Source organism: Budorcas taxicolor, chromosome 11 (assembly GCF_023091745.1).
Source record: "Budorcas taxicolor isolate Tak-1 chromosome 11, Takin1.1, whole genome shotgun sequence".
In the NCBI taxonomy this organism is placed as follows: Eukaryota; Metazoa; Chordata; class Mammalia; order Artiodactyla; family Bovidae; genus Budorcas; species Budorcas taxicolor.
In genome coordinates, this window is record NC_068920.1 from 81,095,697 (window position 1) to 81,109,746 (window position 14,050).

Sequence of the window (14,050 nt, forward strand, 5' to 3'; positions counted from 1 at the left end):
CTGGTGGACTGAAATTAAATTTTAAAGTCTAAGATCAGGAAGCAATGATTAATTGGCCTATGCAAAAAATATATTTTTAAGGGTTTAAGCAAGTCAGTATATACTGAAGAATCAGGAAAACAAAAATGGATATAATTTTTTATAGTATACCAAAAACTAAATGTAATGGGTTGAACTGTGTTCCCTCCAAAGTCCTAACCCCTGGTACCTGTGAACATGATGTTATTTGAAAATTGGGTCTTTGCAGATATAATCAAGCTCAGATGAGGTCACACTGGATTACGGTAGGCCCTATATCCACTAACCTGGTATTGTATGAGAAAGGAAGGAGAAATTTGAATGGAGAGGAAACAGACAAGAACGTGAAGATGTGAAAAAGACCGCGGTAAAGATGGAAGTGAGGGCATCTGTAAGCCAAAGCGTGCCAAAGGCTACTGGGGTATGCCAGAGGCTATAGCAAAGGCAGGAAGGGTTTTCCCCAGAGCCGTTAGAGACAGTATGGCCCTGCCGACACCCAGAACCGTGAAAGAATAAGTTTCTCTTGTTTTTAAGCCACTCAGTCTGTGGTGCTTCGCTCTAGCAGCCCTAGGAAACTAATACACTAATGCACAAGTCACAATATAGATGTGAACCTGCTTTTGAAATTAAGGGAGACAAGTTGTATCTCCTAGGTTATACATACCCAGCTCTAGGGAACTGATTTGCTCAAAATCATCCTGGATAATTTTTTCTAACATTTGTCTGAGTTTACCTTAAGAGGATAAAATAATATATTTAAAGAACAAAGAAAAGGTTACTATTTTTTGCTGAACTGAACAATGTGCTGATTTGGTAACCTTCAAAATAGCCCCAAGAAACAACTCTAAATTTGTTTAATAAAGCAAATTAATCTTCACATAGAAAAATCACATTACTGGAGCAATAAGGTTTTCAAAAGGACACAAAGGAAGTTGTTGTTGTTGATGTTAAATGAACTTTAATGTGAAAAAGTTAATTAAAGGTTTCAAAGACTTGACTGCTAACTTGAGTGGTGGGGGGGGTGGGTAAGAGAGTTACTTCTTTTTTCCAGTTTCAGTGGCATTAAAGTCATACTATCAATAACTAAACTTTTGTTTTCTGAATTTGTAAAGTTTAAGGCATTTTAAATTTCCAAAGCAATCCCACTGCTGGGCATACACACCGAGGAAACCAGAATTGAAAGAGACACATGTACCCCAATGTTCACTGCAGCACTGTTTATAATAGCCAGGACATGGAAACAACCTAGATGTCCATCAGCAGATGAATGGATAAGAAAGCTGTGGTACATATACACAATGGAGTATTACTCAGCCGTTAAAAAGAATACATTTGAATCAGTTCTGATGAGATGGATGAAACTGGAGCCGATTATAGAGTGAAGTAAGCCAGAAAGCAAAACACCAATACCGTATACTAACACATATATATAGCATTTAGAAAGATGGCAATGATGACCCTGTATGCAAGACAGCAAAAAAGACACAGATGTGTATAGTGGACTTTTGGACTCAGAGGGAGAGGGAGAGGGTGGGATGATTTGGGAGGATGGCATTGAAACATGTATACTATCATGTAAGAATCGAACTGCCAGTCTATCTCCGATGTAGGATACAGCATGCTTGGGGCTGGTGCATGGGGATGACCCAGAGAGGTTATGGGGAGGGAGGTGGGAGGGGGGTTCATGTTTGGGAACACATGTACACCCATGGTGGATTCATGTCAATATATGGCAAAACCAATACTGTATTGTAAAGTAAAATAAAGTAAAAACAAAAGTTAAAAAAAAAAAATTTCCAAAGTAAATGTAATTATATACAATTTACAGGTAAACTATTCCTACAAACATAAATTAGAAGGAAAACTTACATTATTTTTGCTATTCATCTTGTAACAAGCATTTATTAAACGTCTAAATGCCAAACACTACTAGGCAAGAGAATTCAAAGATACATAGGGTTTAGCTCCATTCTAATGACAAGGTAGACAATAAAAATGAGACATGTTCTATAGAGATATGAAGAAAATTAATCAGCTTAGTCAAAGGATTAGCCTAGAGAACGAAGGGAAACTTGACAGGGAATCAAGATTTGAACAAACTCTTTGATAAGCAGGAATTTCTCAGATGAAAGGGGATGGCAGAGGTAGAAGAGAAATTTCAGGGCAATAGAAAAAAGATAAGGAATTCTGAACAGATTTGACATTTCCAGGGCTGCTTGGAAATTTTTTTATGGCATTAGGTAAGTAACACCAAGTATTGAGAGATGAGGCTGAAGAAAAGCTAAAGAATTTAGACTTTGTGTCCCAGTTCACAAGGACACTAAATACACTTTTCAAACTGAGAGTTCCATGAGATACAAGGCCTTATAGGAAACTGCTACAGTAACCCAGGAAAGACATGCTGAGGGTCTGGACTAAGGCCATGCCAGTGCAACAGGGGAACAGACTGGATTTCAGACTCATTTCTGGAATCAAACCATGATGCTCTGCAAATAAGGGAGAGAGAAGAATCAAAGATGGCCCTGAAGCTTCTGCTGAAGGGATCTGAGCTGATCGACAAAGAAATGCAATACAAATTCCGGCAGGCAGGAAAGGGAGGTAAGTGGTGAAAGACGAAGGGAGTAAAATGTTAGTTTAAGTTGAAGATAACCTACGAGACAAGAAGAAAAGTCTCCAGTAATGACAATACTCAGTATTTATATTTTTATTGTATGTTAAGTACTTTTACATACACTCGACCCAGTAAGATAAGCATTTCACAGATAAGAAAACCAAGGCTCAAAAGGTTAGGTGACTTGTTGCAGGTTACTCAACAAGTTGGCTACCAGTCTAGAATCAGAAAAGAAACATCAGACTCCTATCTAGTCCAATGAGCCTTCAAAGGTCACTCCATGCCATAGATAAATTATTCCAATTGTCATTGATGTCTTAAGATTTTGCTGTTCCCTGGTGATTTTATTTAATCATTGTTGAGTCCAAAATCACCAAGTCCGTGTTGGAACTTGGAGTTATGGTAATAACCAGATTAAAAAAATTTAGAGTTAGTGAGAATCATATTGTTGGAAAAAAAATCTTAAGACCATTAAGTGTTAGAAGGTCTTTCAGTTATTCTGATGGAAGAATTCTACGATAGTTTGCCAAAGTAACTGCCAGAAATACATTACAGTTTTTAAGGGTTTCATGGCCTATTTGGGTTTCCCTGGTGGCTCAGGAGTAAAGAATCTGACTGCCAATGCAGGAGATGCAGGTTCAACTGCTGGGTCAGGAAAATCCCCCAAAGAAGGAAATGGCAATCCACTCCAATATTCTTGCCTGGGAAATCCCATGGACAGAGGAGTCCATGGAGTCACAAAGAGTTGGTCACGTCTTAGTGACTAAACCACAACAAATGGCCTAATTAATTTGGGAATTAACTGCTTTAGATGGTTTTATATAGATTGCTTTATTGCACAAGTTTACAAAGCCTTTTATATTCTAATATATACTGAACATTTCTAGGAGTGTAATTAAGGATACAGTTTTTCCCAAGTATACTTGACCACTGAACCCATGGAATCTTAGTTCACTGACCAGGGACTGAACCCAGGCCCTCAGCAGTGAGAGCGTAAAGTCCTAACCATTGGACCACCAAGGCATTCCCTCCCCCAGACTTTTAGAGTTTCTTATGGGACTAGCAGTCCATAGAATACACTCTGAAAACACTGCTCAATAAAATAATTTAAGCAACATACCAACAAATAGAAATGAAAGACAGTGAACACAAATAGTACATTAGTGCTGAGAGGGCAGAAGAAAAAGGAGTGATGACAATCTGTGGAATTAATTGGGCAAAATTTCCTGCCCAATATACTGTTAATTTTGCAATGAAATGTAGGCAGTAATATGAACAAGGAATGCAGGGGTTTACCAGTAGAAATCTTTTAAATTGCTGATAGATGCAATTATAAAATAAAAATTTCAATACCATAACTTAAAATTTTTTAAATTTAATTGCCTATATTTGGGGGAGTAACTAATTTCTCTTATACTATTAAGATAGGTTTTAATAGCCTTCTGAAACTTCATCAAAGCTTCTTGTTCTTACTTATTAATTAATGACTCCTTCAAGGTTCATACAGTCTTTAATCCTTCAGAACTTCATTACAGTCTCAGGTAAAAAATCCCATTATTAGAGATACCATTATGAAGAAAAGGTCTATATAATAAACTTGTGTGCAACTGACCCATTCTGAGACTATGGTTTGTCATTCTTTACAAAGAATGATTTTATACACCAAATGCTTCTTCTTGATTATCCTCTTAAAATAATCATCCTCTACTACTGAAGACCATAAATTGTATTCTGTTTGCAGCCTAGAACAGAGAGCTAAGAACTCCATAACTCTGCCTGGTGATTAAGTTCATCCACTTCCTCGGTCCTTTCCTGATTCAAACAGTCCTGCTTAAGAAATCTAACTCAACTCCAAGTTCCTACAATGTAGAAAGACCTGGGAAGGATGAGAGTTCCTTCAGTTCACTGCATTTAGAGGCATTCTATTCTTTCACTGATTCATTACAGAGAGCCCATTTCTTCATGTACTCCTGCAAACTATACATCTGATTTTTAACAATACATACTCCATAACAGCATGATATTAAATACAATTTTTCTTTAATGAAACTTTTTTTAAAGCTAAAGAAATAATAATAGTATTAATGCATATCATATTTTGTCTTTATGGGGCTAATTCATTATAGATAAATAAAATATCTTTATTATCTCATTTGTTATTTAAAATTTTTGAGAAAACTTGATTTTTTTTAGGATATATTATCCATAATCCAAAGCAGACATCATTAGTTACATAAGATATTTAAAAGTAAATCACTAAGGTACACTATTGAATCATAAGTCGCTCAGTTGTGTCTGACTTTTTGCGACCCTGTGGACTGTAGCCCACCAGGTTCCTCCGTCCATGGGATTCTCCAGGGAAGAATACTGGAGTGGGCTGCCATTTCCTTCTCCAGGGGAATCTTCCCAATCCAGGGATCGAACCCAGGTCTCCTGCATTGCAGGCAGACGCTTTAACCTCTGAGCCACCAGGGAAGCCCAATCCAAAGCAGACATCATTAGTTACATAAGATATTTAAAAGTAAATCACTAAGTTACACTATTGAATTATAACTTATACACACTAATGTTCCCCTTTTCCCTAGTTAATTTCAGTGCATAATAGGAAAAGAGCGGGAAAAAGCAAAATCCTTTCTTCTGTCAGTACTTTTAAAATTGAGTATTTTGAACTATAATCAAACGGGAAATATTTCACCAGGATTACTATAGTTTACTGTATCTAAACTAATAATAAGTAGTTTTTATAGGCATAGTTGCAAACTTAAGCTACAAAAATTAGGTGATTAATCTTCTCCATTACTTTGGCATTATCCAACATGTGGTCCCTTATCTAAGTCCCTAAATCTGCTGAGGTCCCAAGGTGGAGACTAGGATGCACAAATCCAAGATTGTTTCCAAACAACTGGCCATGAAAGCAAGCAGTGCACAAGATAAAAATATCTGATGACTGCCTTAAAATTCACAATTAAAACTGGAGAAAATATGCTTTGTAGATTCATATATATTTGCTTCTTAACTAGAAAAAGAAAACAAATATAGACATATTCTTGAGCACTCACATAATGGTTCACAAATAAACTGGTAAAAAACTGTATCACCCTTGAATATTTTATAAGTAGAAGAAAGAGTTTTCTTACCTTCAGAAGTTCGAAGTAATGTAGACAGTGGTAAACAGGGGCTAGAAGTAGCCTGGGTAAAACATATTGAACAGCTTCTTTGAAACCTTCGCCTATTGACTAGAAGACAAAGTGATTTAATTTTTAAGTTTACTTTCCAGGCATCTTATATCTTAATCTAAAAATTACTATACCTGCAAATAGAGTGCTGCTCCAGGCTTTGACAACTGACTAAGGAAACGATCATGAAAACCAGGTCGCAGAATGTCTCGAGCATATGATTCATATGGATCAAATGCCAGTTCCTTAGAAAATAAAAAGGGTAAAACATAAATAATCTTTCTCTATGGTAAAGAAAAATTAACCTACCTCCATAAACACTGCAGGTAGTGGGCACTTAAATTATGAGCACTTTATCACTGCACAATTACATATTTTTTTAAAGTCTCAAAGCAAAATTACATAGCTATTAATTTTACTAGAGTAAACCTAATATTCTCAAGTAAGAAAGAAAATGAATTTTTTTCTGATGAGTGATGGGATTCTAGCATGTTATGACACCTCTCATGAGTATTATGAACAAACATATGGGGGGATTTGGGATCTGGAAAATGAAATTTAGCCTGAATAATAAAGAGCATAGATATCTACAACCAGGTAAAGTATAAACATTTAGAATACTGGTGCCAAGCATTTATTTTCTCATGACTACTTCTTAGTGGTAGACTTACTTTCACATCCTGCAAGCTGAAAGTAAATTATGTATATCACCTAAAATCCACTCTTACAGTTTTCACAAAACAATTAAATAATTTAATTCAAATTGCCAAAAGTTTTACCATCATCAATCATTAATAAACCAAACAATTCTAAAGGTTATAGTCTACTAGTTCTGGTGATTCCTGAAGAAAAAAAGTGAGAAGGTATTGTGATTTTTCTCAGGAGGTAGGATCTCCAATCTCTTCCATCCTGTGCCCTATTCCAGGTAAAAATAAAAACACAAAACCTCCAAACTATTATGAAAATAGTGTTGTAGATTCTAGCAAGAGCTCAATTTTATGAAGGGTAATTCTAGAAAGAAGAGGAAGAGGACATCTAGTGGAGGAATGAAAAAGAAGTTAGGAGTGAATGACAGAAAATATGATGTTTATTTTAACTTACCCTGATATTTCTCAGACTTATTTTTTTAAGGAAAGATATATATATATGTGTGTGTGTGTTTTATCTAGCAACTATATTGAACCTACCTAATAGTTATAACACTATACATTTTCTCAGATTTGCTATATAGACAATTATGCTGATTACAAATAGAACAATTTTATTTCTTCTTTTCCTGTCTTTTGGCTAGTATCCCTATTACAGTGCTCAATATAAGTAGTGAGCGGCATTCTCCTACAGCTTAGTCATTAAATCTGTCTTTTATAGGTTTCGGATAGATATCCTTTACTAGATTAAGAAAGGTCCTTTCTATTTCTACTTTGGCCAACATTTTAAAGAAATTTCTGAATGACTTTAATTTTCTATGCTTTCTCTTATTTGTTGAGATTTTAACGTTAATGTGAAATATTAATTTTTTTAAAACTTCAACCATTTAAGATATATCATAAAATATATCCTAAGATATATCATATTGGACACAGTGTTTTAGATTATAAAGAGGTTCATATTTTTCTTATATTATTCTTTCCCAGTTTTAATATACATATACAATCCTAAAACTGAGTTGCCTTTTATGTCTCTATTTTTGATCTTCCTTATGAATCTATTTTAATATTTTCTTAACAAAAATCTTGCATATGTTTATTGGGCTTACTTCTGAATACCTTGTGGTTTTAAGACTCATCTACCATATTCACCTGACCTCTTGCCAACCAACTACCACTTCTTCAAGCAGCTTGACAACTTTTGCAGGGAAAATATACTTCTACAATTAGCAGGAGACAAAAAATGCTTTTCAAGAGTTCATCGAATCCTGAGGCATGGATTTTTAGCTACAGGAATATACAAACTTATTTCTCATTGGCAAAAATGTGCTCATTGTAATGGTTCCTATTTTAGTTAATAAAGATATGCCTGAGCCTAGTTATAATGATTTAAAATTCATGGTCCGAAACAGCAATTAACATTTGCACCAACCTAGTATTTCTGTGTCTCTGTTTTGGATATATGTCTTATAAGGGCTTCCCTGGTAGCTCAGCTGGTAAAGAATCTGCCTGCACTGCAGGAGACCCTGGTTTGATTCCTGGGTTGGGAAGATCCACTAGAGAAGGGACAGGCTACCCACTCCAGTCTTCTTGGGCTTTCCTGGTGGCTCAGATGGTAAAGAATCCACCTGCAATACGGGAGACTTGGCTTGGATCTCTAGGGGGCTATCCACTCCAGTATTCTGGCTTGGAGAATTCCATGGACTATATAGTCCATAGGGTCGCAGAGTCAGACATGACTTTCACTTTCACTTATAAGCTGCATAAAACAGACTTTAAAAAAACTAAGTACTTCCTTTAAATAGGCAAGTTTCAGCAGTTTGCGCATACTGAGTTACTAATGTAGTAGCATAACGTAGTTGGATTTATTTGTATCATACTATACAGTCCGCCCTCTGTACCTGTCTTCCACATCTGCTGATACAGAAGGCTAACTGTCCTATACCGTTTTATATGAAGTTACTTGAGCACCCACAGATTTTGATATTGGAAAGGGGATTCCTGAAACTAATCCCCCATGAATACTGAAGGATGATTGTATTTTGTTTTCATTATCACTGCTTTCTTTGCTTCATTATTTTTTCCTATTATCATAGAAATGATTAAAAATTGTTTCTATAGTTTTTGTGCACTGTTATAGGTAGTACTTCTATTATTTGGTGATTTTCCTAAATGTTTTAAAAATCAAATACAGCTTGCTATTACTTATAAATTTTTTCTAAATTTTAAAGAGAGTTTAAAATTGTTTAAACTTTACATTCTCTTTCCCTGGTACCAGGTTTTCCCTGATAGCTCAGCTGGTAAAGAATCCACCTGCAATGCCAGAGACTCTGGTTTGATTCCTGAGTCTGGAAGATCCCCTGAAGGGATAGACCACCCACTCCACTATTCTTGAGCTTCCCTGGTGGCTCAGATGGTAAAGAATACACCTGCAATGCAGGAGACCTCGATTCAACCCCTGGGTTGGGAAGATCCCATGGAGAAGGGAACAGCTACCTACTCCAGTATTCTTGCCTGGAGAATTCCATGGACAGAGGAGCCTGACAGGCTACAGTCCATGGGGTCGCAAAGAGTTGGACACGGCTAAGCGACTTTCACTTCCATGGATTTTCATTTTCAAAGTTGTTTAGTTTTTCATATCTTCTGAAGGTAGGCCTGTATTATGCACTGAGAAGTTTAGTTCACTCTTCAAGTTAAAAAAAAAAAAAAAAGCAATTTGGTTTTAAAATCACACAACAGCTTATAAAGTTTACTACTATGTTTCCCATCATTAGTTCTTGTACTCCTTGACTTTCCTCTGAGTACGACTTTCCCTCTGGCTGAAGAACATCCTCGTTTTTGAGTCTAGCTATGTATATTCCTTTTTTCTTTTTATACTTTATGACTTTTATGTGTTTAGAGCAACACTGAGGGGCTATAGTGAAGCTTAAACTCAGCATATTATTTTGTCTGAAAGTCTTAATTTGTTTTATAAACTCAACCCTGAGTTATAATAAAAGATATAGTTGATTTTAGAATGAGAACAAAGCAAGAGTGAGAAATTTCAGAATGACAATCAATGCTAACTTATTAGGGCTAACTTGTATATTTTAGCAGGTGAAATATCAAGAAAGTTACCATTTTTCTACCCCTATGATCATCATCTAAGCCTTAGACTTGATTTTCCTATTCTAAATAGGAAATGCTAAGCAGACATGCTAAGTCATGTCTGACTCTTTTGCGACCACATACACTGTAGCCCAATAGGTTCCTCTGTCCATGGGAGTTCCCAGGCAGGAATAGTGGAGTGGATTGCCATTCCCTTCTCCAGAGTATCTTCCCTACCTAGGGACTGAACCTGTGTCTCCTGCAGTGGCAGGCAGATTCTTTCTATCACCATGCCACTAGGTCCTGGACTTCATTTTCTTTTTCTAAATAATAATGCACAGTTACCATGTATTAAGTAGCTGTATGAAGGTGGCTAGATAAATATTTCAGGTAGGTTATTTAACTTTCACAAAATCCTGAGTCCTATTATTATCCTTATTTTACAAATACAGATAGGGAGGTTTAGAGATGTGAGGTAAATTGCCATGGTTACATACAACTAATAAGTAGAAGAGTTTAGACTGAACGTAGGTAGCCTGACCTCAGGTCCAAGCTCTGTGGCCTCTTCATTGATAAGATGGCCAATTAAGTGCGAGCTGTGGGATCTGAAAGCAGCTTTGGGATCTGCTTGTTTTTATAATGGGTAAGAGACTACTTTTTTCCTAAGTTTTATGAAATAACAGAACCAAATGCTGATAGTGACCCTTTGAGGAAGGGGCAATACAGCTGAGCAGCCAGCAGTTAATGTCTATGCTAGCTGGAAATAAGAATTCATATTCCAATTTTTATTCCAATGTACTTGAATCAAATCTAGGCCTTTGAACTGCATTTAGGCCTTCCAGAGGCAGAATTTTCTGGTGTATAATTAAAGTACTTACCTCTGCTAAGTCTTCAAAGCAGCTTCCTACTAATGGATGGGGACTGCCTTCATCTGTCATTTCCACAGTATCTTCTATATGGCCCAGTAATTTTACACTAAGTTCATGTATATCTACTATACGACTAAATATATTTTCTACATCCTGTTGGAAAGAAAAACATATTAATTCAGTTAGGTTGTATAATAAAAAACTTATTTTTAACCAATAAGTCATTTTATAATCATGAAATTTAAAATGGCAGATATAGTGAAAAATTTTAACAACTTTACATGTACAAGTAAAAGACAAAGAACTCCTTTTGCAATGAAGTACAATTTATAGGTACATTGCTCTAGGTCACTGGTTCTCAAACTTTTTGGTCTCAAGACTCCTTTATACTCTTAAAAATTACTGAAAACTCTATTTGCTTACTATATTCGAAATTATTTACTGTTGCCTTTACTACACTTACCATATTAGACATTAAAACCAAGAAAATTATAAATTTAATTCATTTAAAAATAACAATAAATAGCACTTTTATGAAAAGTAGCTAGGTTCTCTTAAAACAACCAAAAATCTTTGTGAGGAGAATGGGACTGCTTTACATTTTCTAACACAATCTCTAATACCTAGCTTAACTGAAGATAGCTGGCTTTTCATATATATATATTTCTGCACTCTATCTGTTGTGATACATTGCTTTGATTAAAGCATATGAGGAAAATCTAGCCTTAAAAGACATGAAGTTGGAAAAGAGAGGACTATTTTAATAGTCTACTCAAATAACTGTGGATACTTTTTCCTTTTCCTGAATAGTTATTTTTATGGAGATACAAGTTATATATCATAAAATTCACTCTTAAAATATACTATTCAATGGTTTTCTTCAATCATTACTACCATCAAATTCTAGAAAATCATCATCCCCCCTAAAAACTGTATCCACCAGTAGCACTCTCCATTCTTCCCCTGCACACCCACTCCCAGTCTCTGGCAACTACTGATCTCACTTTCTATCTCTATGGATTTGCCTATTCTGGACATTGCATATATATGGAGTGATTATCTTTTTACAGTATTACACAAGTCAATATGTAGCTTCTTAAAGGTTTGTTGCAAGGTAGAATCTGAAATTATATAAACTTTGTAGTGTTAAATTAAAATCCACTGGTCTATTTTGAACTTTGAATGTTTTGGGATGTTTTGCCCAAGTGTGATTTTGTAGTGGAATTGCTAGGTAGTATGGCTAATTTATGGTTAATGTTATATGAAATTACCAAATTATTTTCCTAAGTATTTATACCAGATTACATTCTCACAGGTAATGTGGGAATTTTACATTCCCAAAAGCAGTTGCTCCACATTCTTTCCAACATCCAGTATTGTCAGTCTTTTTAATTCTAGCTTTTCTAATGAGTATCCAGTAGTGTCTCATAATGCTCTTAATTTGCATTTTCCTTATGACTATTAACATGTGTGGGGATTTGGCTCAGATGGTAAAGAATCACCTGCAATGCAAGAAACCGGGGATCCCTGGGTCAGGAAGATCTCCTGCAGAAGGGAATGGCAACCCTCTCCAGTATTCGTGCTTGGGAAATCCCATGGACAGAAGAGCCTGGCAGGCTAGAGTGCATGGGGTCACAAAGGGTCAGACAGGACTAAATGATTAACACCGTGACCACTGATGTTGGTCATCCTTTGACATGCTTTCTGATCACTGTTGTATCTTCTTTTATAAAGTGTTCAATTTTTTGCCCATTTAAAAGTATCAAGCTGTTTTTCTTATTACTGAATTGCTGAAGTTTTTTTATATATTCTGAATACAATCCTTTGGTTAGATGTATGTATTTGAAGTAGCTTCCACCAATATGTGGCTTATGTTCTTATTTTTCTGATAATGCTTTTTGAAGAGCAAAAGTTTTTTTTTTGTCTTAATGCAGTCTAGCTTATTAATTTTTAATTTTATGGTTCTTGATTTTTTTGTGTCCTAAGAATATCTTTGCCTACTCTTTATCTCTTTCTCTTTTTAAACAACTTCATTAAAATATGATTTATAGGCAATGCAATTCATCCATTGAAAGTAAACAATTAAATAGTTTTTACTATATTTACAGATTTGTACAACTCATCATTTACTCCTTTATTTTTCAATGTTTACTCATTGTCATAACAATGACTGAACATTCAGTCTCAGCCTCTGTTGTGGGCACCGCTTCTCCATCAGTCATCCATGATTATGTAGGTACAGTTTTAGAAATTACTAGGTTGCAACTTCCTTAGACAATCTCAGCTATTCTTCCTTAGTACTTTTCTAGGACTAAATCAGGTCGGTTTGATTACTACTGTAAGATCAGTAATCCCTTCTCTAATTTTCAGTTATTGGCTCCTTCCTTTGTGCTCCCCAAAATACTGTTGTCATACTTCTGTTATGGTAATCAGCACGTAGCACATTAGCACAGACTTCTGTTACGGTAATTAGTACTGTATTGCAATTTAGAGTTGACATCTCTGTCTTGACTAGATTGTACTTGAGAAAAGTAAATAGTTTTTGATTTATCTTTGAATCTCCATTGCCAAGTAAGGCATCTAACAATATAGGCAGCACTGATGCAGTGTTGGTTCAATGATGCAAAGGAGTCAAATTAAACACAGAAATCTCCCACCTAAACAAGAGGCTTTATTCTCTGGAATTCACGGAAGATTCTGTGAATTCATTTATACTTACATAATCAGTCTAGCTTAGATTTTGTCTTTTAATTCCTGGTGTTTAATTTATCAAAACTGCTGTAGCAGGGGCAGGGGAGAGAGGCTCAACAGGGAGCAGATATACGTATAATTATGGCTGATTTGTATTGTTGTGAGGCAAAAACCAACATAACATCGTAAAGCAATTTTCCTCGAAATTAAAAAATAAATTAAAACTGTTGTAGCAACTTCATTTGTGATCACAGTCATGATAAATTAAACCCTGCACCGTTTTAAAAATGGACAAATTAGCAGTCATGAACTATACAAATTCAAATTTGAGTGGTCATGTAAAATTAACAACACATGCAATGATATACATTCACACAATGATACTTACATTAGCTGAAAACAATTTTGAATTGGAGACAAAGGGCTCTCTAAAAACTTTTATAATTAAATTAAGCTCCCTTATGTATTGTCGAATTTCTGCCATAAATGCTTTTACCAAATCATAGTAAGTCTGCTCTCCTGAGGTGGAAGGCTCTTCATCAGTTAAAGATAATATATTTATATCTTCCACATCTTGATGAAACATATCCATCAATACCTGCATAGTCAGAGATATAGAAAACTGTAATAAAATATGAATCTATAGTCAAATTTGAAGGTAAACAAAGTCTGTTATTTGAATAGAGCTCTTAAATGACACTAAACAGACACACAATAACCTCTTCTTGGATATAATGCTACTGCTCCCTCTACAGCTTCTCTGAGACAAAACTTTACATCCAGTATCACAAACTGCCTTCTCTAAGTTCTCTGTCAATACTGGTATCTATCTGTCTGTCTCTCTTGTTAATCTACTACTTCTAATTTGTTTCCAAATCTTGTCTTGGATTTCTCTCTTAGTTTCCTCTGTTTCAAGCCCTTGGCATCACCATTTCATTCTAGGGCCTCACA

At 35.4% G+C, this 14,050-nt stretch overlaps 1 protein-coding gene across 1 annotated transcript in view; it reads right to left on the reverse strand.

The window, feature by feature from the left end:
- Nucleotides 1–14,050, reverse strand: part of SOS1 (SOS Ras/Rac guanine nucleotide exchange factor 1) — a 127,630-nt gene that overhangs the window by 53,230 nt on the left and 60,350 nt on the right. Inside the window, exons 5-8 of the mRNA XM_052647909.1 lie at nt 13,488–13,697; nt 10,418–10,561; nt 5,940–6,050; nt 5,767–5,865 (exon numbers count right to left, since the gene is read on the reverse strand). Of these exons, the coding sequence (XP_052503869.1) occupies nt 5,767–5,865; nt 5,940–6,050; nt 10,418–10,561; nt 13,488–13,697 (564 nt within the window). The remainder of the gene's footprint in view (nt 1–5,766; nt 5,866–5,939; nt 6,051–10,417; nt 10,562–13,487; nt 13,698–14,050) is intronic.